General features: G+C 33.6%; 9 protein-coding genes across 9 annotated transcripts, besides 2 other annotated features; 4 read left to right on the forward strand and 5 right to left on the reverse strand.

The window, feature by feature from the left end:
* Nucleotides 1–6,528: part of a mobile genetic element that runs on past the window's edge.
* On the forward strand, nucleotides 1,709–2,164 carry TVAGG3_1021650 (uncharacterized protein; the record flags this gene model as incomplete). The annotated part of the gene is made up of 1 exon (XM_051254845.1): nucleotides 1,709–2,164. One exon carries the CDS (start codon nucleotides 1,709–1,711, stop codon nucleotides 2,162–2,164), a length of 456 nt encoding a protein of 151 aa, XP_051080419.1.
* TVAGG3_1021660 (protein of unknown function, DUF4108 family) lies at nucleotides 2,181–2,599 on the reverse strand (the record flags this gene model as incomplete). The annotated part of the gene is made up of 1 exon (XM_051254846.1): nucleotides 2,181–2,599. A coding segment is annotated over one exon (419 nt), but the record flags the coding sequence as incomplete, so codon positions are not given.
* Nucleotides 6,529–6,615: 87 nt separating the features above from the next.
* On the reverse strand, nucleotides 6,616–7,068 carry TVAGG3_1021670 (protein of unknown function, DUF4106 family; the record flags this gene model as incomplete). Its single annotated transcript, XM_051254847.1, has 1 exon — nucleotides 6,616–7,068. The coding sequence occupies one exon, from the start codon at nucleotides 7,066–7,068 to the stop codon at nucleotides 6,616–6,618; it is 453 nt and encodes a 150-aa protein (XP_051080421.1).
* A 1,128-nt stretch (nucleotides 7,069–8,196) lies between these two features.
* Nucleotides 8,197–9,819, reverse strand: TVAGG3_1021680 (protein of unknown function, DUF4106 family; the record flags this gene model as incomplete). Its single annotated transcript, XM_051254848.1, has 1 exon — nucleotides 8,197–9,819. A coding segment is annotated over one exon (1,623 nt), but the record flags the coding sequence as incomplete, so codon positions are not given.
* A 1,296-nt stretch (nucleotides 9,820–11,115) lies between these two features.
* Nucleotides 11,116–12,528, forward strand: TVAGG3_1021690 (leucine-rich repeats (6 copies)-containing protein; the record flags this gene model as incomplete). The annotated part of the gene is made up of 1 exon (XM_001315166.1): nucleotides 11,116–12,528. One exon carries the CDS (start codon nucleotides 11,116–11,118, stop codon nucleotides 12,526–12,528), a length of 1,413 nt encoding a protein of 470 aa, XP_001315201.1.
* A 44-nt stretch (nucleotides 12,529–12,572) lies between these two features.
* On the reverse strand, nucleotides 12,573–14,944 carry TVAGG3_1021700 (spectrin binding; the record flags this gene model as incomplete). The annotated part of the gene is made up of 1 exon (XM_001315165.1): nucleotides 13,251–14,930. The coding sequence occupies one exon, from the start codon at nucleotides 14,928–14,930 to the stop codon at nucleotides 13,251–13,253; it is 1,680 nt and encodes a 559-aa protein (XP_001315200.1).
* A 1,995-nt stretch (nucleotides 14,945–16,939) lies between these two features.
* Nucleotides 16,940–17,862: a mobile genetic element.
* An 85-nt stretch (nucleotides 17,863–17,947) lies between these two features.
* TVAGG3_1021720 (uncharacterized protein) lies at nucleotides 17,948–18,685 on the forward strand (the record flags this gene model as incomplete). Its single annotated transcript, XM_001315163.1, has 1 exon — nucleotides 17,948–18,685. One exon carries the CDS (start codon nucleotides 17,948–17,950, stop codon nucleotides 18,683–18,685), a length of 738 nt encoding a protein of 245 aa, XP_001315198.1.
* A 379-nt stretch (nucleotides 18,686–19,064) lies between these two features.
* Nucleotides 19,065–20,483, forward strand: TVAGG3_1021730 (uncharacterized protein; the record flags this gene model as incomplete). The annotated part of the gene is made up of 1 exon (XM_001315162.1): nucleotides 19,079–20,479. The coding sequence occupies one exon, from the start codon at nucleotides 19,079–19,081 to the stop codon at nucleotides 20,477–20,479; it is 1,401 nt and encodes a 466-aa protein (XP_001315197.1).
* A 262-nt stretch (nucleotides 20,484–20,745) lies between these two features.
* On the reverse strand, nucleotides 20,746–24,561 carry TVAGG3_1021740 (uncharacterized protein; the record flags this gene model as incomplete). Its single annotated transcript, XM_001315161.1, has 1 exon — nucleotides 20,791–24,543. One exon carries the CDS (start codon nucleotides 24,541–24,543, stop codon nucleotides 20,791–20,793), a length of 3,753 nt encoding a protein of 1,250 aa, XP_001315196.1.
* Between the last annotated feature and the right edge of the window lie 45 nt (nucleotides 24,562–24,606).

Here is a 24,606-nt window from a genome sequence, read left to right on the forward strand (position 1 = left end):
TAGAGTAGATGAACTCTTTATTTTTCAAGCTTGCCTTTTACATTCTGCCTGAGGAAGTCTTTAACAAGCTCGTTAATTTCAATTAGATAAATTGCTTCGTCTAAGGGGTCAAGCTCCATACTGAGTCAGTACAATATTGTACTTTTTCAAGACAATGTTGTATAAATTCAGTACAATATTGTACTTTTTCAAGACAATGTTGTATAAATTCAGTACAATATTGTACTTTTTCAGAACAATGTTGTATAAATTCAGAACAATGTTGTATAAATTCAGTACAATGTCTCTCAAATTTGAGTACAGCTGTACTTTTTCAGAACAAGTCTTGAACTTTTTCAGAACAATGTTGTACTTTTTCAAGACAATGTTGTACTTTTTCAAGACAATGTTGTACTTTTTCAAGACAATGTTGTACTTTTTCAGAACAATGTTGTATAAATTCAGTACAATATTGTACTTTTTCAGAACAATGTTGTATAAATTCAGGACAATGTCTCTCAAATTTGAGTACAGCTGTACTTTTTCAGAACAAGTCTTGAACTTTTTCAGAACAATGTTGTACTTTTTCAGAACAATGTTGTACTTTTTCAAGACAATGTTGTACTTTTTCAAGACAATATTGTACTTTTTCAAGACAATATTGTACTTTTTCAAGACAATATTGTACTTTTTCAGAACAAAGACGGTTAAGACACAAACGAATGTCCGACGTACCACCAACCGAGTCCATTCCACAGCCAGAAGAACCGACAGCCCCAGCACCACAACAGACTTACTAAGACTAAACTCTTTATTTTTCAAGCTTGACTTTTTACAATTTGAACTTTGTTCGCGTAGATGTGAATTCTGAAAGAAGTATGAGGGTCTTGTATGACTTTGTACTTCTCCATAGTTCATGTCTGTCAAACTTACCTGCCATGGACTCTTTCATAAGTTCCATGAAATCGTCTTCGGACAATCCAGGGAAAAGTATGATATCAGTAAGTATTCTCTTTACATCCTTACTTAAACTCTTGGCTGTCTGTACACAAATGACAACTGAAATGTTAAAGTGTCTGAGCTTCTTAAGAATTCGACACATGTCTTGTTCTCTGTTCTTTAACAAAGGATGAGAAGCAAAGTCATCTAAGATAAGAAGACATCTATGAGGGTAAGTCTTCCAATCGTACGATTGCAATTTCTTCGAAATGTATTCTATCTCTTTCTGTTTGTTTCTGAAGTGTTTCTTCTCTAATATTCTCTGCATTTCCTCATTTGGGTCTTTAAACTTCGAATTTATATACTCATTTATAGCATTGTACTTCAAAACTCTTCTTTGGTACTTCTTTATCCAATCTAACAACTCAGAGTCTTTTATACATACTAACTTAGACTTCTTTATAATATCTTTGAACGAATTGACGGTTTGATCGAATTGACCAGAAGTACTACAAATGACTACTAACTCATAGAATGGGTTCTTCTCATCTAGTTCTTGTTGTTGTGCAGCCATTTTAAGATAAGTGAAAGTCTTACCCGACCCAGGTGGTGCAATTAGACCTGTTATACCATTCTGAGCAAATAAGAACTTGTCATGTATGGGTTTTATCTGAGCATTTTCCAACTTCCTCTTGTTCTTATTTAAAACATTCTCAAATTTCTTGTCAATGTCAGCAAACTTTTTTTCTAACATATTTTTAGAAAAATTAAAAATTTTATCTTTTAGAAAATGTCTAGCGATTTCGCTATCTATATTCGAGACAAACTTTTCGACTCTAAAACATCTGTCGACCATAAAATCTTACATAGTGTAAACAAGAAAGGTGAATTTGTTCTAAAGTTCTGTTTCTGGGAATATGACAAGAACCATAAAACATTACAAAGAGCAGTCTTAAAATTTGTCAATGACAGACTTGTTGACAGAGATGACACCGATTGGAAAGATGAAGTCCAACAAAAGTTCTTAGAATGCAAAGAAGACACATGCGCTGTTCTTGAAGATGAAATAGGAAACAGAATAGAAGAGCTATTAAAGGACAAAGAACTTTTACATAAATATGGTTCTGAGAAATTTGACATAACTCCACCAGAAAAGAAGAAGAAGAGAGAGAAGAAAGAAAAGAAAGTAGAAGAAGAGAAGAAAGAACCTGAACCAGTTCCAGAGAAAAAGAAATTTGACATGTAAAAATAAAATTTTATTTTTAGAACATTTCTGGGTCAATGTCAATGTTCTCTTCCTCTTTAGGGCAAACACTGGCTTAGACTCTAAAATCTTTTTACCTAATTTACCTTGAACTTCAACTATCTTAGACTCATAATATTCATAGTCGTCTGCTTTCTTTGGTTCATAAGGTATAACAAGTTTGTATGCTTTGCCTTCTTTAAGGTTTGAGAACCTTCTGTCAAAATTTTCTTTGACTGCTAACAAACCTTCTATGTCTAAGTCTTCAAATTTCGCACCATTTTTAGTCACAATAGCAAACTTAACAGGTTCGATGTTCCAAACTTTGTCAAATGTAGACTTTTCAAAATGGTAGAAGTAAACATTCAAATAAGCGAATGGGTCTAGTTCTTCTTTGACTTCTGTCATGTACTTGTTGACTGAAATATATTTCGTCATCTTTTCTATCGGATAAAAAAATATTTTTTTTTAAAACGTTTTAAAATGGTATGCCATATAGCTTCTTGAATTTGTTAAGAAGTATTTTAACGCATTTTCCATCTGTATCTCTAGTGTTTACAAAAGCATAGTCTTCCTTAGTAAAACATACGTGTAATTTCTATAGTTTACGCCGGTATAAAAGTAGAAAGAGTCTTGTTCTTCGCTATAGTAGTAAAACTCAAACGTATGCTTGCCATAGTCTGTAATTTCAATTGCTTCATCTTCTAGTTCGTCGACAAATTCGAATACAATATCTCGAAATTTGCTTTTGTTCTTATTGTTTTCAGAACGAGTAACCCAACGTAAATTTTCAAGTCTATTGTCATTTCTTATACGGTTTATATGGTCTACAAAAGGTAAATTGTTAGGGTTCGGTATAAAATGAGTTGCAATGACAACATGTTTAAGATAGTTTTTTCCACTCATCCTCATCATAGCATATCCGTCATTTCGCTCCCATTCGCTTAAAACTCTTTTTGTCTTTTTTTTTCTGACTTCAAATGACTCACAACAGTGAATTTCATATTTCTCATCTAACAAACAAGTTTCCAACGGTCTTTCCAACAAACTCAGCGTACATTTCAAATAAAATAAAAAAAAAAATATTTTTTTATTCTTGAGCTTTTTTTGCATTTGTTCCATTTGTTGCATTTGTTGTTCTTTGAGCTATTTGTTGTTGAAGTTGTTCTTGTAGTACAATACTTTCACCAGTTGCATCTTCCAATTCGAAACTTTCTGCCGTCATTGACAAATACATAGGACATAAAAGTTTTACAGGAACAAAGTTTGCGTCAACTAAGGTTAAGTTTATGTTTGCCAAAGTGTTTGAGTTCACTAAAGCTGAAAACTCTGCATTCGAATGAACAATAGGCAAACCAGCAGAGAAGTGTTGTTTATACGCATGAGTATCTTTTGGTCATAGTAGTTTCTGTCGACATTCGAATAGCACTTTGAACCTAAGTTTGAAACAATATATAAAATAGGTGTACTTAAAGTCAATGGAACAGACAAACCTTGTATGACACCTTTTCCTGTTATAGGAAACTGTTGGTAGTAAAAACCAGATATAAGTTTTGTATTATAGCTCATATCGTTTATACTAAACTCAGTCGGACATCCAAACATAATGAAACCTGCTCTAGTTGCAGCACATGTTACATCCGTCCTTAAAGTATTAAATAAGTCAACAAAACCTGTTGGTGGTATATCTGAGTAAGTATCTTCAAAGAAGTATTTTTTACCATTCACAACAACAAAGTCTTCTGGTGTCAAAAGAGCAAAACAGGCTTTAGTCGTCATTGTGTTTAAAGTTAGTTTACAATATCGTCCTTGAGGACTTTGTAAGTTTGTTGTTATAGAATTATATGACTCAGGGTTTTTAGTCGTAATAGTATAAACCACTATGTCTTCTGCCATTTTTACTTAGCAACTAAATTTTAATGAAATGTTGTGGTCGTCAAATATTTTTATGACGTCTGGGAAACTATATTTTAAGTTCAACGTTTCACCTCCTTTCATAACGTATATCTTGTCAATGACATTATATGAAACACCACAGCAAGCAATGTCGGGTTCTATTTCTTTGATGTTTATATCGTCTGCCTCTGTCAAAAGTTTCAATAGTTCTTTCAAAATTTCATGAGGTGCGATGACATATGAGTTCACTTTTACAGGGTTGTGTTCGCCAAGTTTAACATTATACCCAAAGCTTGACAAATCTTCTCCTGAGTTTTAAGTTTGTCTTTAAGTTGTTTGTAGTCGTTTCGAATATCTGCAACAGAACTTAAGTCTCTGCTAACTTCAGGATATGTTGGTTGTTCTTTTACAGGAACTATTGTTATACCATCTTCGTCTTCGTATGGTTTCCCCACTTCAACATCTCTTTCTTTGACATTGACAACAACACTTTGACTGTTTGTTTGAGTTGGTGAATTTAACTTCACATCTGCCACCGCCATTAAACCTTTTGAAACACTCACGCTTCTATTTTTCGGAAATGACATTTTACTTAGAATAAAAAGATGGACGTATTTGAGTATCTCTTCGAATTGAAGCAAAACAAAGTTTACACACACAAACAATACAAGTTCATTGACAGAATAGTTCTTTATACAAACAATGGAAAATGTTATAGAATAGCAGTCTTTGCTGAACCAAAATATTTTCATAAAGCAAAGAAAGTTGGTATAACCGAGATGGTGAAAGTTCTTGAAGCAGACAAAAATATAACAAACAAAACTGACCGATATTTCTAAAGGAAAGTTTATAATACAATTATGTCAAAACTGGCGTACTGTCAATATTTGACGGAGAGAAGTCAGTTCAAGAACAACTTACTGACCTGCTGCCAAAATCTGCTCGATGGAAGCTGTCGTTATACCAATCTGAGGAGCCCCAGCAGGTTTCATCGAACGAATTTTCAAAAGAGCATCTTCCGTGAAAAGTGCTATTGGTTTTGTAAACTTCTTTGCTTTCAATTCATCTGGACCGTCTCTGTCACCAGTATATTGTATTTGAACTGTACCAACAGTTGAAATACCACCCATAAAGTCTTCTGAGTCAGCAAATGGAATGCCAAGCCAAAAGTTTGAACGGTCTCCATTTGTATATTGAGTTTTTGACCTCCTGTATGAGTCCATACTTTCACATATGGCATAATAGAACTTTGCATTTCAGGGTTAATGGTTGTTGTGAAGTTGTTGTTAAAGTTCATAGCATCTAATGTCAAGTTGTATGACCTCATATCCTCAACTGTAGAATATTCTTCTCTTGGATAGTATTTGCCATCTATGTTTATATGGTATTTAATACCAGGGTTGTAGAAGCAAGAATAGTCATTTATAGTTCGTCTGAACAGTACAAACATAGTATCTGCATGTTTCATTGCAGTTGTTAAAGCAATATCTGTTCTTGCACCTGGGTTCCTGGATTTTGGTTTCCAACTTCACCTGCAAAGTCTTTGACAGATATTTGGTGTATAGGGAACATAAGTGGAACTGCAATATATTTGGCAGCTAAAGCATTTGAAATATCTGGGTCCAACATATAGACTGCAAGTCTGCTTTCTATTCTCTTGCATTCAAACTTTTCGCATGTGAACTTAACTGGGTCCCAAGCATCTCCAGCAGCATTGAATAATAGTTTACTTCAGTGTTGAGGTTTGAGAAACCAAAGTCTAAGTCAACTTTGTTTTTGCAAAAGTCGGCGAATGACATTTTATTTGTTCCCCACTACTTCTGTAAGAGTGAATGGGTCTTGTGTTGGTGCAATGACTAAGTTATTTTTGCTTGGAGTAAGTTCGATAGAAATTTTTCCTGCCCAGTTTGGCAAGTATCTTAAAAACCTGAAGATGAGGAAAGATGACAAAGGAACTCTAAGTTTCAATTTTACTTTGGTTACTGCTGCTGCAGTTTGTCCAGAAAGGTAACATAAACTCCTGGAACGTTAGGGTCAAGTCTTCTTATTTTCTCAATGGTTGCATACTGGTCTGTTTGTTCTCTAGCTTGTGGTTGTACTGAGTTTCTCAAAGCGAACCATTCATAGTTTGCCCATGTTACTGTTTGAACTAAGTCAGAGTTAGAATATATCTTATATCCCATGAAAACTTCTGGAGCATATTGGTATCCGACATAGAAAATTCCATTGCAACCTTTCTTGTCAGACAACTTGGCAGAAGGTTTTATTTCAATGTCTTGTTCCACGTATAAGAATGAGTTGTCAATAGAAATAATATGAAACCTGTCGCAAGCAATATCTACTGTTGTTGAAGAACCTTCTCCAAACTCACCTACGTTTCCATAAGAAACAGCAGTTGTATATTCGTAAGTTCCAGGAACTATTTCTGACCTTCTAATGGCATTGTCGCATTCGTTATACCATTCGGAAACATTTCCATTCATGGCATCCAAAACTGTTGGCGTTATATTCTGAGCGGCGTACATTTCATATGAGTAAAAAATATAGAATAGTTGGATTTATATGTCATAATAGAACCCACTCCGACCAAGCTTTACTTTCTTCCTGACTGAGTTTTTAACTCTTCTTTTTCCTTCATTGCCCTCTGCTTGAAGTTGTTGCATCTTTGCATTATGTTCATCTAGTATGTTGCAAATTTCCCATGTCCTTTTTGCCTTTTGGCTCTGGTCGCCCATCTCAGGTAACCTATATCCTAGAAAGAGTTTGTCATAGTCTGTATTTGAGTCTTCGCGTATTGTTTGCATGACTCTTTCCTGAGTTTCCGGTTCAAGCTCTTCAAACAGTGCCTGTCCATATGGAATATGCTCGTTTCCAAATATATGTTTTTGTAGCCATTCTGGTTTTCTTTCCATGTTACCAACTATATCTTTTGTGAATGGGAAGGCTTCTACCCAATCTTTCAGTCTTGCGTCGTTTATTTCTGTAGTTGGTTTTATTTTGTCAAGGAACATGTTTTTTCAATACTAACATTTCATTTGGTACTGTCCATTTGAGTTTTCTTAAATATTCATCCCTTCTCGGTTCATTGTCTGCAAAGTAAGTTTTTATGACATTTTGTAAACTTTCGTTTGCAAGGTCATGTACAATAGGTTCTCTTCCTTCTATCTCCCTAACTTTCTTTCTAAACTCTTCACCAAATATACCATCTCTATGGTTCTGTGTAGTTCTTTGAGATAAATGTTCTAGAACGTCAGGTGTTATATTTCCATCAGCCATGTTCATTTCATACTGGTCCAAAATATCTGCATCTTTCATATCTTTCAATGGCATTAAAGCCGCGCTGAAAATACCAGCTATATCTGGTTCACCATTGACTTCCATTGCGTCTACAACTTCTTGGAATTGAGGTTGTAAGTTTATGAACCACCTATCCGGGTTAGCTTTATGACCCCATCTCATTGTAGTTCCATCGTCTGCAGAAACAAAAGTAGGTTTGTTTCCATCTTGGTTAGGTTCTGAATGAACTTTAAACAATGTTTCATTTCTATATGTTTTCTTGAAATTTAACCTTTTATTTCACCGAGTTCATCCGAAGATTGAACGTTAAATGCTCGTAAGTAAAAAGGGTTGTTGTATTTGTGTACATTTTTTTTCAGTTCTTCCATTCTATGCTGAATATTTTCATCTGGTGTTGGAGTCTTTTGTATGTCGGCAAACATTTTTCGATATTCTTCTACTATGTCAGCCGAATTTTTTTTAGACTCTTGGAAATATTCCATATTCTCCGCATACTCTTGTTGAGGGTCAAGATTTTTCGGCTGTTCCAAATCTTCATCTAGTTCTGTGAAGTTAGTTTCCAAAGGAAGGACTTGTTCGTTTCCTTCAGGCTCTTCTAGCTTTTGTTGCTGAACTATTTCTTCCATGTCTGGTTGTATCTGAACTAGTTCTTCCTGTGGAGTTTCTTGTACCTCATCTGCTGGCATTTCATATATTCCGAGACCGTTTTCAACAAGTTCCCTTTCTAAGTCATCCGGACTCATAAACCTTTCTTCTTTCGTTCCGTCTCTATTTTTTACGCGTTTCATGAAGAGAGTTAAATTGTCATTTAGCTCTGACATCAAATATCTCGGAGTAAATTCGTTCATGTCATTTGGATGATATGCTATTAAATCATATCCCTTAGCGAGCTTGTATTTTCCAGGTTTGAAATTATATCCCCTTTGGTGCAGAGCCATAAAGCTAAATAGGTTCGGGTCAGTATTTCCATCCTTGAACTTTCTAATAGCTTCTTTATATCTGTCACTAAAGTCAATACTATCTGGGTAACCATAGTCTTCTTTAAGCATTTTTAAGAATTCTTGGTTTCCTTGTTCTCTACTTCTTTTATGTCCTTGCTCTGTTTGTGGTTGTTGTTGTGCTGGTTGTGGTGCAGTGTTTTGAACTGTTGGTTGTTGTGTTGGTTGTTGTGCTGGTTGTGGAGGTGGTTGTTGTGCTGGTTGTTGTGCATGCCTGTGTCTGTGTCCATGTGACGATGTAAATGTTCTAGGTAGTCCTGGTGCAGGTGCTTCTCTTGGAGGGTTTGGTGGTATATAAGTTCCACCAGCTGGCACATATGTTCCATCTGCAGCGTAATGTCCTACCTGACTTTTCGTTTTTAAGAAAGCATTTACTAGGTCTGTTTTGGTCTGTTGTAACTCTTTTTCTTGACTTTTCACAACAGTTGCTCTAACGGCGTCATAGGCACTTTGAACTGCCTGTCTCGTTGCTGCATCTGTTATTTTCGTCATATTTTGTGCTACTTCTTTTAACTCTTTGTCGAAACCTTCAGACTTCAGTTTCTTTCCAGATGAGAAGTCGTTCACTTGTTTCACCTTACTATGAAGAGCTTCGAAAGCGTTCTTAAAGTCAGCATTTGTTAAAGCTTCATTTGAACTATCTTCATCCGCTTGTATTTTTGTCCTTATTGACCCTATGAGTTGGGCTGCTTTAGCGTTGGCTTGGGCATCTAACCAGTCATTGTTAGCTTTTATATATTCTGCACTTTTCATTGCCTTTTGCATGGCTGCGTCGTTATTTTTACTTTCTTGTGCTAAGTTTTCATACTGTACGGTTTGGTTTTGCAACTGTAAAAGTTTTTCTGCCTTTACATTTGCTTCAACTTCTTTTTTATACTCATCGCTATCCATATATGTCTTCAGGGCTTTTTGTTTTATCTCTTCATCTTTCAGTACTTTATATTGAGTAGTATGGTTTTTCAAATTTACAACATCTTGTTCCATTTTTGCTACTTCTGCTGCTTTTTCTGACACTTTTTTCGCATATTCCTCTGTACTTAGTTCTTTCAGTTGTTCTTCTTTCTTCTTTTTCTCTACGTTTAACTCATTGAGTTTCTTTGTCTGTCTGTCATATTCTAGTTTCTTTTCGTTTTCGCTTATTTGTTTCTGTATGTCTATGTTTGACTTTTTGACATCTGTTATTTGATTTTTGAGTGAACTCAAATTCATTTGACTTTGAGGGTTATATGCTGTTCCGTCTGCAGCTCCACCATAGCCTGCCATTTTCGCTAAAAGTGCCGCTCTTAAACCTCCACTCTGTGCACCAACAACTCGGTTTAAAAGCATAGGATTGCTTGACATTTGTTGCAACATAGTGGGGTCATTCAGCATTTGTTGTTGCAACTGTTGTTGTGGTGTCAGTTTTACTATTGGATGTTTCAATGCTCTCTTCCTCTTACGTATATTCTTACGTAGCTTACGTGGCATTTTAAGTGAAGTTAAAAAGCGGTTTTTGACAGATGTTTTATTGTGACTTCTTCGTAAAGACTTTGTTGTGACTTCTTCGTAAATGAGTGTAAATGACCCAAAAATATATTTTAGGGTAGAAGGTTAGATATAACCTCTTTTCTAACCTCTTTTCTACCCTCTTGAATTTTCATGAATTTCTTCGTAAAGACTTTGTTAAGACTTCTTCGTAAAGACTTTGTTGAGACTTCTTCGTAAAGACTTTGTCAAGACTTCATCGTAAAGACTTTGTTGAGATTTCTTCGTAAATGACCCTAGTAGTATATTTTTGGTGTAAATTTCATGAAAATTCAAGAGGGTAGAAAAAGGTTAGAAAAGAGGTTATATCTAACCTTCTACCCTAAAATATATTTTTGGTGTAAATTTCATGAAAATTCAAGAGGGTAGAAAAGAGGTTAGAAAAGAGGTTATATCTAACCTTCTACCCTAAAATATATTTTTGGTGTAAATTTCATGAAAATTCAAGAGGGTAGAAAAGAGGTTAGAAAAGAGGTTATATCTAACCTTCTACCCTAAAATATATTTTTGTCTGATTTACACTCATTTACGATGAAGAAGTCTCAACAAAACATTTACGAAGAAGAAGTCTTGACAAAACATTTACGAAGAAGAAGTCTTGACAAAACATTTACGAAGAAGAAGTCTTGACAAAACATTTACGAAGAAGTCTTGACAAAACATTTACGAAGAAGTCTTGACAAATTCAAGAGGGTAGAAAGGAGGTTAGAAAAGAGGTTATATCTAACCTTCTACCCTAAAATATATTTTTGTCTGATTTACACTCATTGACGATGAAGAAGTCTCAACAAAACATTTACGAAGAAGAAGTCTTGACAAAACATTTACGAAGAAGAAGTCTTGACAAAACATGAAAACATATATAATTTGTGAAAAGTGAAACATTATATAATGTTTTCGACCAAGAAGACTAACAATTTTCCGAATAAAAACTTCATTTATACTAAACATCTTCAGGGCTAGAAGGCACGAAGTGCCTGGAAGCCCCACTACCTTTTTTTTTTTTTTTTTTTTTTTTTTTTTATAATATTTGTATTGATCAGGAAATGTAATTTTTATTTAGATATTTGCTGATAATCGATACAAAAGAATAATTCTTTTTCAAAAATTTTGTAAAAAAAAGTTAACTTTAAATTTACGACATAGATGTAAACCGACCCAAATTTTGTTTAGCTCTCAATATTGAACGAGATATCTGAATTCTGTAGAAAAAAAAAACGTTAGTCTTAATTTTTGTGAATGCTAAGAAATGCACTGGCATTCAGCCATGTCCTCTCCAAGGATATTATTTATAACACTGGTCCTCAAGTATCCGGACAAAAATTGATTTTTGAATCATTGGAAGACATAAATAACCCCGATGTCGGCAAAATAAAAATGGAAAATGGTATTACAACTATAGTTTATAAAATCCCTACTGCCAATTATTTGCGGGAATTGTGGAGTATTCTAAAATATGTTTCCAACTTGGAAATTGAACAAATTAATGTTACTTCGCTTAATTTATTATCTCACCAATTTTATACTCTTAAATCTATTACAATACCTGATACAATTACATCAATTGAAGATTTCTGTTTTCAAAATTACCGAATAACAAGCATTGATCTGAAAAATGTTCGATCAATTGGTAATTTTGCCTTTGCGAACTGTAGTTATCTAGAAACAATCATGGCACCTTCTTTGACTTATATTTCTCACAGATTTGCTTATAATTGTTATTCATTGCACACATTGAAAACAGGCACTTTAACGCGTATCGGAGGTCTTTCATTTTATCAATGTTACAAGTTAACTAGTATAGATTTATCAGCAGTTAGTTCAATTGGTGATAGTGCTTTTGCATATTCCGGTATTGAATCTGTTACAATTCCAGCAATTTGCGAGGAAATTTCTGATAATGCTTTTGAAGGATGTTTATCAAAGATTACATTTGATTCAAGAACAACAAATCTTGTAATTGGAAAATATGTATTTTATAGATCTTTCATCAAAAGTATTACATTGCCTTCTCCATTAACATTAAATGGTACTTATTCTTTTGCATTTTGTCATCATTTGGAAGAAATTCATCTTCCTGATGAAATAACATCCATACCGATGTACTTTGCATTCGAATGCACAAGCCTTAAGAGTGTTGAAGCAAAAGGAGTAACATCAGTTGGTTCATATGCATTTCAACTATGTGTTAATTTAGAATCTGTTAAATTCGGAACAGCCACAGAGTTTGGAAACAGTAGTTTCCAGTATTGCTCAAAACTTAAAATGGATATTGATCAAACAGTACCAGTTATATTTAATCATTATTCTTTTGGTTTTTGTGAATCACTTTCATTTAATTCGGTACCTTCAACATGGAATTTAACTGGAAATGGTATATTTTATGGATGCAACAGTCTCACATCATTAAAAATATCGGCATACATTAATAATGCAAATATGATGTTCAAAGGCTGTCGTGGACTGAAAAGTGTTGATCTTTTAGAAGGTGTTGAAGTAGTTCCAGAAAATTGTTTCCGGAATTGCACAAGTTTAACAACTTTCACTTTCAAAGATACTCTCCAATCTATTAAATCATATGCATTTTCTCACACTGCACTAACAGGTAAATATGATTTCACTTCCATTGAAGTATTTCAATATGATATTTAAGAAAAAAAGTTGCAATTTAGATTTTGATCTCGAAATGAATGTTCGTTTAAAGAAAAATGTAAGCTATTTAAGAAGAATTTTTAACACATTTAAATAACATGAACAAAAATAATAATAATAAAATATTAAAACAAAATATAATTATTTTTCATTCAAAAATCGACATACAACATTTCTATTGTTATTAAAATATAACAACATACAAAGTGATGTAAATGGTATCATCACAGCATGCGTAGTTTCAGTGAAATGAAGTTTTGGAATAAATTTTCTTTGAAAAACAGTTTTTGGTGAATGAAGTCATCAATATCAGACATCATTCAAACGCATCACATAATCTTATCACAAAACAAGGATGAAAGTGATCAATAATTTTTTCTTCTGATTTCATTTCAATGAATTATGATCTTTTGTGAATTAATCAAACTTCTAATCCTCATTAGACTTGTTTTTGATTTCATTTCGCCAAAGTCCTTAGTAAGTTTGACAATTATTAATTTACGGGTGTGATGCACCGATAAATATATTACGTGTTTGAATTATATAAGGAAAATTACGGGTTTGAATTATATTAGGAAAATTACGGGTTTGAATTATATTAGGAAAATTACGGGTTTGAATTATATTAGGAAAATTACGGTTTGAACTGTAATGTAAAGTATTACGGGTTTGAATTCTACTATAAATATTACAGGTGTATTTTGTAAAGTAAAATGTTCCAGTTAATTATTTCCAGCTTTTCTTCTTTTGATAGCAAAGTCCTGTAATAGCTGTGCAGTCACTTCCATACCGCTCTGTTCTGCGTAAGAGAAAGGAATCAAACCACGAGTATCTTTGCATTCGACGTCAATTTTCTTACTTGTCAACAAAACTTTGACTGTTTCGTATTCTCCTTCCTGTGCTGCGTAGTGGAGAGGCGTCATTGAGTTCTCGTCCTTGCAGTTTATGTCCAAGTCCTCTCTCTGCATCAGAGCCTTCACAGTCGCGTCGTTTCCGTCCTGTGCCGCGAGACACAAAGCTGTCATTCCCCACGAATTCGTCATGTTTATGTCGACGTTTGGGTTCTTCAGGACCTCAGTAGTCATCGTTGGGTCATCGAAGAGAGCGGCGATGTGGAGAGGTGTCATCCCTGTAGCATCCTTTGAGTTTACTTCAACACCGATCGTTCTGAGAATTAATCTGACAGCATCTGTCTTCCGATTCTTTACTGCGAAGTGCAGGGGTGTAGATTTGTCCTCAGTCTTGATGTTTATGTCCACGCCGTTCTTGTAACAGAACAAAATCTGGCTAATATTATTTGATGCCGCAGATTCATGGAGAATACTACCGAATCTTGGGTGTATTTCGGATAGATTGTGGAAGTAGTTAGTATGGAGCCACTCAAAAAGCTCTTGACGGAAGAATCGAGTTGCAATATGAAGACATCCTTCAAAACTGCAGGATTTCTGGGCTGCTAGCCTTGTAATTTCGATATTTCCACCAGCAATAACAAAGTGGCCAAGAGTAAATGATAAATTGTCGGTTAAATCAAGATCTGCGCCATTTAATAATAAAAATTTGAAACATTTAAGGGATCCGTGGAATCCAGCGTATTGTATGTATGTAGGTTTTTCTTGCATGAATTGGCAGGGCTCAAATACCGATGATCTGATCCTGCCGTTGAAATCTGAATTTGAATTTAAAGCGAGCTCTTGAAACAAATCAAGATTGTCTGTTTTCAATGCTACTGCAATTGATGATTTGTATCCGCCATGATCTATGCATTCTTTTTGTAATGCCCAGTTGTTTTCTTGTAAGTTTGAAATATTTTCGTAAAAATACTTGAGAACAAGCTTGCATGATGGCGCAGCGTATTCTTCGGAGAAAAGCTCTTGTAAACTTTTGTAAAATTTTGGATCTGCTTCTTGCAATTCGGGGGCAAAAATACAAAACAGCAGACAATGATAATATTTTAGATCATCATGGTGCTCGCAAAAAGATCTGATATTTGCAACTATTTCTTCGCTCGTAATATTGATTGTGTGACAAATATTTCGTAGGAAGATAAAATCGCCAACATTTGCAAGAAACTGTTCGATGAATGGTTTAGGAGTTAGTAATGCTTTGATAAGATATGGTTTTAATGATTTTAGTGCATTTTGTGGCGTTTTATTTTGATATAAAATCCCAATTAACTCTGCATATGTTGAAATTAAATGAGGACGGACCTCACAAGCTTGAATTATATTTCTAACAAATTGTTGGACTTTGTCATTTGACAATGGGATGACAGATTGTAAAATATAAGAGGAAACACTACGCAGTTTTAACTTAGTCAAATCCATAAGCCACTCTTGAAGCTTCGAAACCAGGTTCGCCTCTTCTAGAGCATCTGGTTCGAAGAGGATGGGTCTAGACGACATCAACCTCTCAAAATATTGGTTTACAAATTGTTTTTGGACAAAGAAACCAAAAATGGATTGTTAATATTAAACACATGCTGTACATTATATTTATCTCAAAATATCTGTAAATCACCCCGGCCAGAAAAATTCAAAAAAGAAAGAAATCAAAATCATGAAAAAATTAACTGGAAATTGTATATGGGATTTTGATATATTTAGAATGGCAGCATATTGGCAAATACTGAATTGCCCTCAATTCAAAAATTCGGTTGAAAAAAAAATTCAGGGTTGGAAGACGATCAGAAGTAAATTAGCCTCATATTCTTTGGGAACTTCGATTCACACTGGTGCATACATGCAAATTAATAGGAACCCCATATAAAAATTAGCATTCTGAAAGAAGTGCTCGCAAAGAATCTGTTCCTTTTTTTTTTGTAATTGATTGATCAGCTAAACCCTTCTTTAATTCTGAATTTTTTCGTTTTTTATTATTGTAGACTTGGCAGTCTAGCAGCTGTGATTTTAATGTTTCTGACAACAAAGGAAAAACTGCTCTACACTATGCATTTATAAATAAAAATGTTGCAACGACTCAATACCATTTTGGCCATTGTGTAGTAAATGTTTCTGATAGGGATGGAAAAACTGCGCTACACTATGCAGTTATAAATGAAGATAAAAGCATGATAAAGCTTCTTAACTCTAAAATCAGCATGTGTACATTCTTAACAGAACGCTTTGGCTTACTTGGTATCTTCTCGATTATTTGTACCTCAATCTCTTGTGGACTTTTATTTTTGCAAATTGTAAATGACATAATAAATGAGTCAATGACATGAGTGTGTGTACCTTGATTTTCTGACAAAAATGAGATTAAAGATGCAGATATGGCAATTCTTTAAAAAAATTTTGAGCGAAATTGGTGTCCTTCGGATGCCAATTTCGCCGAATAATATACATATATCATGGTTATAAGTATTTTGGTTTTAGGACCTATTTTTTATTCATATATTATTTTGGATGTTAATTCATTGACCCAAAACAATTCACTCCCTTTCCATTTTGATGGGTATAATCTGCTATATTTTGTAAGTTGTTAAAAAAAATAAAAAAAATAAAATTTCTTCGAAATATAATGACAGTAATGCATTATCTTATTGATGTTTAGATGTTAGTTCGACAAATGTATAAAATTCACAAAAGAACTCAGCAAAATAATCTTCATGATTAATACTAAAATAATACTTGTGACAAGACAAATATAGACGTAAGGAAGAATTTTGACTTAAATCCACTTTGATTAAACCAAATAATCAGCAAAAAGATGTTGTAATTTAAAAAGTGTCTGATTTGCTTTCTTATTAGTTAAATATGTTTTAGTGTCATTGTTTTAGCTTTCTTTAAGCTTATGGCAATTCTCAATAACTTTTGTCAAATGCTAAGAAAATTTAAGGTTCGACAAATCGTCCAAAAATATCAAATGATTCAATTTCAAATAACCTCTCAAAATTGAATAAAAATTTGACAGAAAAAAATGGGATGCTGCAGCTCATGTTGTCCAAATCATAATTTTAACTTGCAAGGCCTGAAACCAATACCAGAAAAGGATCTATACATAGAAGTCAAGTGTTATGTTAGTTTCGAAAGAATTCAAATGTATCCTGAAATTTGCTCAAAAGAAGATATAAATAAGAAAATAGTCCCGAACTGTAAAAATGGGAATGATTTCGAAATTAAATACACGTTTCCAATAATACCATTCAGCTGCGACGGTGAAAATGTTGATTTTCTCGTTGGATGTGATTATTATTTCATAGATAAGCAATGTAATATAGGCTATCTTCAACTAGTTTACACATATGATCAATCTGTCACTCCGCAAGTTGAACATTTTTCACAAAGAAAAGCTAAACCTGAAAATTCTGTTGAGAGGAGAATGCTTAAAATGGCAAAAATGTTATTAGAGCCAATTGAAAAGCGTATTTTTCCAAAATCAGTCGATTTAAATTGCGATCTTCCTAAATTTTAAAGGTGACCAAACTATTTTTTGAAAGTCCGCCATAACTTTAATGGTACTATTTCAGCGTGTACAATGAATACAAAAATTCTAAGAGTGCCACATAAAATAGTACTTTAGACTTGAGTTAATGCTACCAAGCAAATGTTAAAAAGATGACTTTAGTGTTTTGATAATCAAAGATTAAAATCATTATTGTCTAAATCAATAATCATAACGACAGAAGTTAATGTTTTTTCATCAGTGCTTTAAATCCACTTTTAAAAGTATACCTCAAAAATCAAAATATCAAAAAAAATTGGCCGATAGGTTTGGCTTTAATTTTTGTCTGCTTTTATGATTTGATATGGATGTTATAATTTTAAAAGTTGAGCCAAATTCACCAATAGATTTTTGAGATTTGCAAATACTCAATAATTTTCAGCGTGTTATCTTTTATTAAAAGAACTATTTGGTTTCAGTATCATATAAATTGATATTTACTTTCTATTTGAACCTTCATTTAGCTAATGATTTAATAATACAGATTTCATCTAGTCCTTATAAGAGAATTTTGAATTTGTTATAATAAAAAAACAAACAGATATAGCTTACACTTCTATAATAAAGATACCTTTTATAGAAATCAGTATGAAATGTGTTTTGGCTTATTGGAAGCATATCAGACATAATCGCCATAATCAAAAAATCTATATACCCAATAAGTAATAAATTTGTCGATATAGATTTTCCATAAAATTAGTTTTTAGTCTGATCTTAAAATAAATTTAATTTTTTCTAAAAAAAAATCACATTTAAAAGTACCTTTTTAGTAGCTCGAAATCCTGTTGGTGGATTTGGGGCGTACTTCAAAATTAGCTTTTCTTCTACATATGCAAGCTATATTTTAAATATGGGGCAAATCGGATCGGCGAAAGGAGTTTAGTTACCTTTTAAATTTTTTGAATTTAAGCAAAGGCTTCTCGAAATGTTTGATATCAAACAACATTTTCTAAAAGTTGATCCTAAAAAAGTTTTTATGGATACATCTCTGATAAATACATCTTATCATCATCTTTGTCATGCATTTATGGATTCAATGAGGTTTTCAGACCCACCTTCTTTTATACCAAAGACTGACAATCCTGATAGCGAACGAGACAAAATCAATGATCAAAAACAGCAAAAGATTCAGCCTCTAGAACAATTTGAAGGAAAACCTGTTGATATAGAAAAATACACTTCCAAAAGTGGAACAAAATCAAATGATACTAAATATTCTAGCATTGAAGAAGATTATGAATTTCAAGATTACAGTCTCTCTTACAACCCGATCCCCAGGACAAAGTATGACTTTCTATTCGCTGTTAAAAATGATAAGCAGGAAGAAAAAATAGATTCTGAAGGAAAATTTTATCAACCAGTGATTGCATTTCGAGGAGTTTTCAAAGATCGTATCTTCTTTTTCTATGGAACAAGTCTTTTTGTGGTATCAATGTATGGTGATATAAGTCCAGCATCACTAACTATAATGCCCTATTGTTACTGTCCTTACTATCATTTTGTTAAATTCCGCGATCCAATTGGTTGGCGCGAAAAGAAGATTGTCAAGGAGATGTTGAAGTACTTTTCGAAAGATAGTATTTATCAGAAGAAACCGGTGCTCTATAGTCATTGGGCAGATGTAGGTCTACCATGTTATGGTATTGAATCTGCACATTATTATCCAGATTGTTTCATTCCAATGGGGGATGTTATACCTCAAACCTATGACTAAATATTTATGATTTTTTATTTTGAGATATTCAAAAAATAATAATAATTTTCAACTGACCATGATTCAAACATCATAATACTCAGCCTATGTGAAATTAAATCCAATGTTTTTAGTCTCAAGATAGCTTCATTTAGAAGTGATTCCACCAAGATCCTCATTCATGGGGGTGAGAATTCATACTACAAATGCTGTGTCCAAGAACAAGGTTACTCCTTATATTAGTTTAAAATTCTAACACTTTTTGATCGCAATTGTATTCGAATTGAAAATGAAATTTTATGAACATTATGAAGGACTGAATTGAATGAAGGTACTGATAGTTTTGGATGCATAATATATAAAAGATTGATGGAATTCAAATCTGTCAAATTGACAAAATAAAATCTATAAAAAATGGAGAATCCTGAGGAATCTCCAGTGAAATCTGTAGCTGAACCAATTCTCACTGACCCTGATATTGATATTCCCATATATAAAACGACCGAAATCCCAAAGCGATTCGTATTTAAAAATATGGAAAATTTTCTGATCAAAATTGATCAAACCGCATATGATGACACATCTTGGATATGCAAGAAATTTATTAACAACTATGATTTGACCATTGATTTCTGTGAAAAACTTATTTCACAAATTAATGAACGAATTAACAAAGCAAAAAAGACTCTTTCAGAATGTTTTCAGCGAAGTTTAGTACCTAACAAGCTAAAATATGTAGCTGTGAATTCAAATTCCTTCTTTTATCTAATAGTTCTTCTAAAAAGAAAAACATCACTCGAAAAGATCCTCAATGAGAACATTATATCAACTTTTACTTATCGTAAATCTATAATTTCTAAGATAATTGCACTCGCAAAGCATCTCAAGAAATATCCACGTTCTTATGTGATAAATATCGGAAGATTACATGCTCTTAATCCTCAACATACCGATTTCATGATAGAAACCGTACTAAAAATTAAAGCTCTCGAAGTTGCAATTTCAGATGTCAAAGTTATGCATATCTACACACCAAAAATTGCATTACAACCGTCAGAGCGTACTGAATTCATGAAAACATCGATCCTTTCATGCCTTAGATACCAAGATCCTTTAACTGGTTACATTCCTGAGACAGAACACCATGGAACGTTTGCCACGTTCATGGATTCAAGATTTGAAATACATAAGATGGCAAAAACGAGTTCAATTGAGACAATTATTAAGAGAACAATAGAAGGTTCAACAGAATTCACGAATTTTAAATCTCCCGAGCTTATTCAAGCACTGAAAACGCTTGCATCACGATATTGGTTCGATAAACTAATAATTGTCAATAAATTTTACAAAGAAAATTATAATCCAAAATTTTCAAGTTATGTTAAGAGTTTACGGTCTTGTTCACTCAAAGAACTTGGAATTACAAACAAATTGTTTAAAAAACTTGGCCATTTCAAGTTTTCTTCAGAATTATTGAACTCTTACATCTCATTTCGCGATGTTTCATATGATTACATTGAATCTTTGTTATACCAAACGTCTCCATTGGATATAGCAAGGAATTATTATACAATTGACCTCTTAATTTCAGGTTTTGTTGCTAATACGCTCAATCAGTCGATTGATACCAAAGATGTCAAAGAGAATCTTCCATTTATGTGGTCTGTCATATTTATCAACTGTCCTTGTACTGTAATTGATCTTCCAATCAAATTTGTCATGAAATATCATGATTTATGCGATATTCCACACTTTTTAATAGAGAAATGCAAAGTGCCCTATGATATTATTATGAAATGGCAAGCGAAATGTTAGTTTTTAATAAAATATTAGTTCTATCTTTTTATTATTTGATTATTTTTTAATGATAATATATTAAACAAGTTACCAAAGGTCTAAAATAGTATATATTAATGTTGGTCTTTAATGTAATGCCTTCTGAGCATTGATTTTTGGTAATGGTGAAGTAATTTGAAATCAGCATAAATAAAGATAGAAATTGATACATTCTCATGATTTCAGAGCTTGAAACAAACCTGGGCCTTGACAAAATCGAAATTTTCTAAAATATAAAAAATGAAAAACTTATTAAACAGTTTAGAAAAAAAATTCAAAAAAATAAAAGATTATACTTTCATTTTTTTCAACTCTGCTCTCTTTTCTGCCAAATTCTTTATGAATTGTTCGCAAGAGTTGATATAAGATAAAATTGTTTCACGAGATCTAAGAATAGAATCCCTAGAATTGGTGTTTGCTGCATTTGTTACGCAGAAATTCATCAGATCAATGACATCTTGTGGAATATGAAGGAAAAATTCTTCATCTCGTGAATTTTTCGTCTTCAAAATTGCGTTTATCTTCTCTTTGTAGCTGTCTATCTTCTTCTGGAGCTCTTCCTTGCTCGCCGGGTTCTCTCCTAGATCAGGAATCTGATTCATCATCTTACGACGCTTAATAGCGACCATAAGCTTCTCATTCTGGGCCTTTACAGCTTCAATGTACTCATCGATCTCGGGAGCTGACTGAAATTCGCTGTTTTGGTCGTAATTTGTGTCCATTGAAGATCCTCTTGAGTTGTAGACGTTTTCTGGAGGTATTGATTGCTTCAGGGCCTCGAGTTCTTTCTTCTTTGCCTGGTTACTTTCTTCAATTTCCTTTAATTGTTTGACCAAATTTTCAAGATTCGCTTTTTTGTTGTTTATGACGTTATTCATCTCCTCAATCTGCTCTCTGTACTTGGAAGATCTGGTTTTGAAGGTCTCTGGCTGCTTCTGTTTGACGCTTTTGACTCTTTCGATTTCATCTGAAACTTTTGAGATGTTTTGGTCGAGTTTGAGTATCATATCTTCTTGCATTGAGATCAGAGCTGCGTTTTTGAGGACAGCTTGGCCTTCATTTATCCGAATTTTTTGCTTTTTCAGATAAGCGCCCAGTTTCTTGATGATATCGTAGAACTTTGTATCTGTAACTCGTGTCATGTTAGCGTATATCGCCTGCATGGCCGGAAAATCGCAATCAAGTTCGATATCGCTTGTAAAGTTCGCAGATTGGGTTCCATATTGGTTCTGGTTAACATTGAACTGCTGAGGAATCTTTGGTATTGATCTGAAATCTGGTTTGAACTTGTCTTTCAGATTTGAGAAAATTCTCAACGACAAAACACAGTAATCGTAGTTCATTACCTTGATTTGGTATTTCAGAACGATACTTGTGAAATCTTCGATATCGTTTACTAAAGAATCCATCAGGAAACAGTGTTTTGAGTTTGAATGCGAGTTTGCAATGAACTTTCTGAGGGAAATGAGGGCAGAAAGGAGGTCTGAGTTATATTTCTCGTATTTTACATCATATGGTTGAGCAGATTTAGGGAATAATAAAGCATAAGAGACAACAACCTTCAAAGGCTGGATAATTTGCTTGTTTTCAGGTGGCATGTGAGCAATATACACATCTAGTGAATAAATGTAGTTCTGGATCGTTCTTAAATAATATTCATCTTTTGGAGGAATAAAAGAGACTCTTGGCTTGGACAAAACTGTTGTCAGACCTTCATACAATGGAACAAAAGTGAAATTATCGACATTTTTGGTGAGATTAGTTGAAAATGGGAAAAGATTATGTATTTTCTGATTAATATTCACTAATCCGTGGAAGTCAAATATGCTATCAAGCGAATGAGCAACAGATGTGGCCAAAAAGAGCTCGGGAAGGTTAGATGCTGCTTGATTTAAATGATGGCAGTCCTTTCCGATATCAGTAAGCCTCTGGGAAGCATTCCTGAATATTTTCATGGTCTTTACGAACTGCGTGAAGCAGATTGCGACCTTGTTTGTCGGACCAATATGATTGGCCAGAACCGCAACTGCTTTTTTGAGGCGGTCATAGTCTACTTTGAAGTCAAGCTTCATTATGCTGTCGAAAGAACTCTGAATAAACATGAAATTATCAAGGCTATCTGACGAAACTTGCAAATTAACAGGTTTTATGAGGGATTTGAGGTACTCGCTCATCTCAAATATGGTCATTGGTATTTTCGGAACGAAAATGTTCTCACAAAGGTAGTTATATAAATCATGAACTGGTTGTTCGCTTTGTCCGTTCTTGTAAAGGGTAATTAAGTTAATAGAAAAGAACCTTTCGACCAATGGAACGTTGTTATTCGACTTCTCTTCAATGAATTCGATCAAACTCTCACTTAATGACTGGAATTTCAAACTGAGGCTCGTAGTTTCAGGAGCAAATGTAAACTCTTGGCCCTTTGAATTTTCTGGGACACAATTCGTGTAAAAATTGGCCGCGTGGTAGTAAAAACTGAAAATTGCGAGAATTTGGGAAGTATATTCGTCATTTGAGAAGACATTCTTGTTAATTTGCATGTACCTACTTGCCATATCAATTATTTCCGCTGGAGAAGGAATTCTTCCGTTCGGAAACAGATCAATTGGTTTTAACATCAATTTTCGCTTTAATAAGTACGGCAAACTAAAGATTGGTGGTGCGTATGTGCAAAACTCTGTTTTTGTCTTCTCCAAAAGGCAGCTTTGTACAACAGATAAAACTCTATGCAAACTTCTGAGTAAAAGAGTGAATCTGTCCATGAAATTAGCATATTTGTCATCAATGAGTTGAAATGCCTTCAGTTTGTATGTCGCCTTGTTCAATTTCTTGATCAATTTAAAGATATCTTTATTTTTAGGGGAAGATAATGAAATATAATCAGAAATTGTAAGGGAATCTTCATAAATTGATCGACAAATGACCTGATAACAGAAAGACATCATCAAATCATCGCATTTTTTGGTTAAATCCAGATTTTGTTCATCAAAGGTGGCCGTACTTAAGAAATTGGTATAATTTGAAAGAACTGTGGCCAACGATGTTATCGTTCTGTTGGTATTTACGTCGAATGTTTTGGAAAATGATTTTGAAAACAAAGAAAAGGAATTGAACGAATCCGGATAATCGGAAAGTACTACTTGCTCGATATCCGATAAGTTGATATCAGTAGTTTTCGATGCTGACCTGAATTTGAGCTCTGTATAAGTAATATAACGTTTTGCAAGTAAAGTTAAGTCATTTAGATTAGCAAATGTTTGTAAGTAATAAAGGGCTTGTATAGAATCCATGATTTCTTGGTTGTAACTTCGATCATAATAATTAAGAATTTCACAAGAGAAAACTGCAAATCTATATGAGTAACTTATGATTTTTAGCAATTCTTTTGATGTGTATGAGCTCTTAAGAGATATTTGGCCGCGTATTCCAAGAGAATCCATTGTTTCCACAAATTCTTTGAATAAAGAGACTGTGCTGTAGCTCTCGATCTTGCTCTCTATAAGGTTAATCTGGGTAAGCTCGTTTGAACCCTGTTTGAATGAAGTTTTGAAATTATTTATTGATTCTCGAAGCAATTTGATGTCATCTGGCTGGGATATGTGCACTGTTAGGATGGAATCAACTGTTGCAACAAGCATTTCGCTATTAGATACCATGCTTTTCAAATAATTGAATTCATCCGTTAAATTTAACGTGAGATTGGAGACAATTTTGTGGAATCCTTGTGAGAATATTTGCCAGTAAAACATAAATGATTCGTAAGTCGAGTATTTATATGAAAATGAGAAATGAACTAAAAAAGATTCCAAAGGAGCAAAGTATCCAAGTAATTTAACACGGTCTGAGATGTTATCGAGGCTAATAGCTTTGATAAACGTGCATACTTGCGGATATATTTCACTAATGGAGAGAACTGTATACGAATTAAGGCCGTCGGACTTCAAACTATCCAAAGTTGACTGAATGCTGCGCTTAATATCATCATACGCATTCAAAGGTGTTGGTCGAGAATTGCTAATCCCCGACGCAGATTTTGAAGTCATCAATGTTTTGAAATTTTGTAGGGAATAAACGAGTATTGCTTTTTTTTCATTTAAAGATAAGGA

The sequence above is a fragment of the Trichomonas vaginalis genome, chromosome I, assembly GCF_026262505.1.
Source record: "Trichomonas vaginalis G3 chromosome I, whole genome shotgun sequence".
Lineage (NCBI taxonomy): Eukaryota > Parabasalia > Trichomonadida > Trichomonadidae > Trichomonas > Trichomonas vaginalis.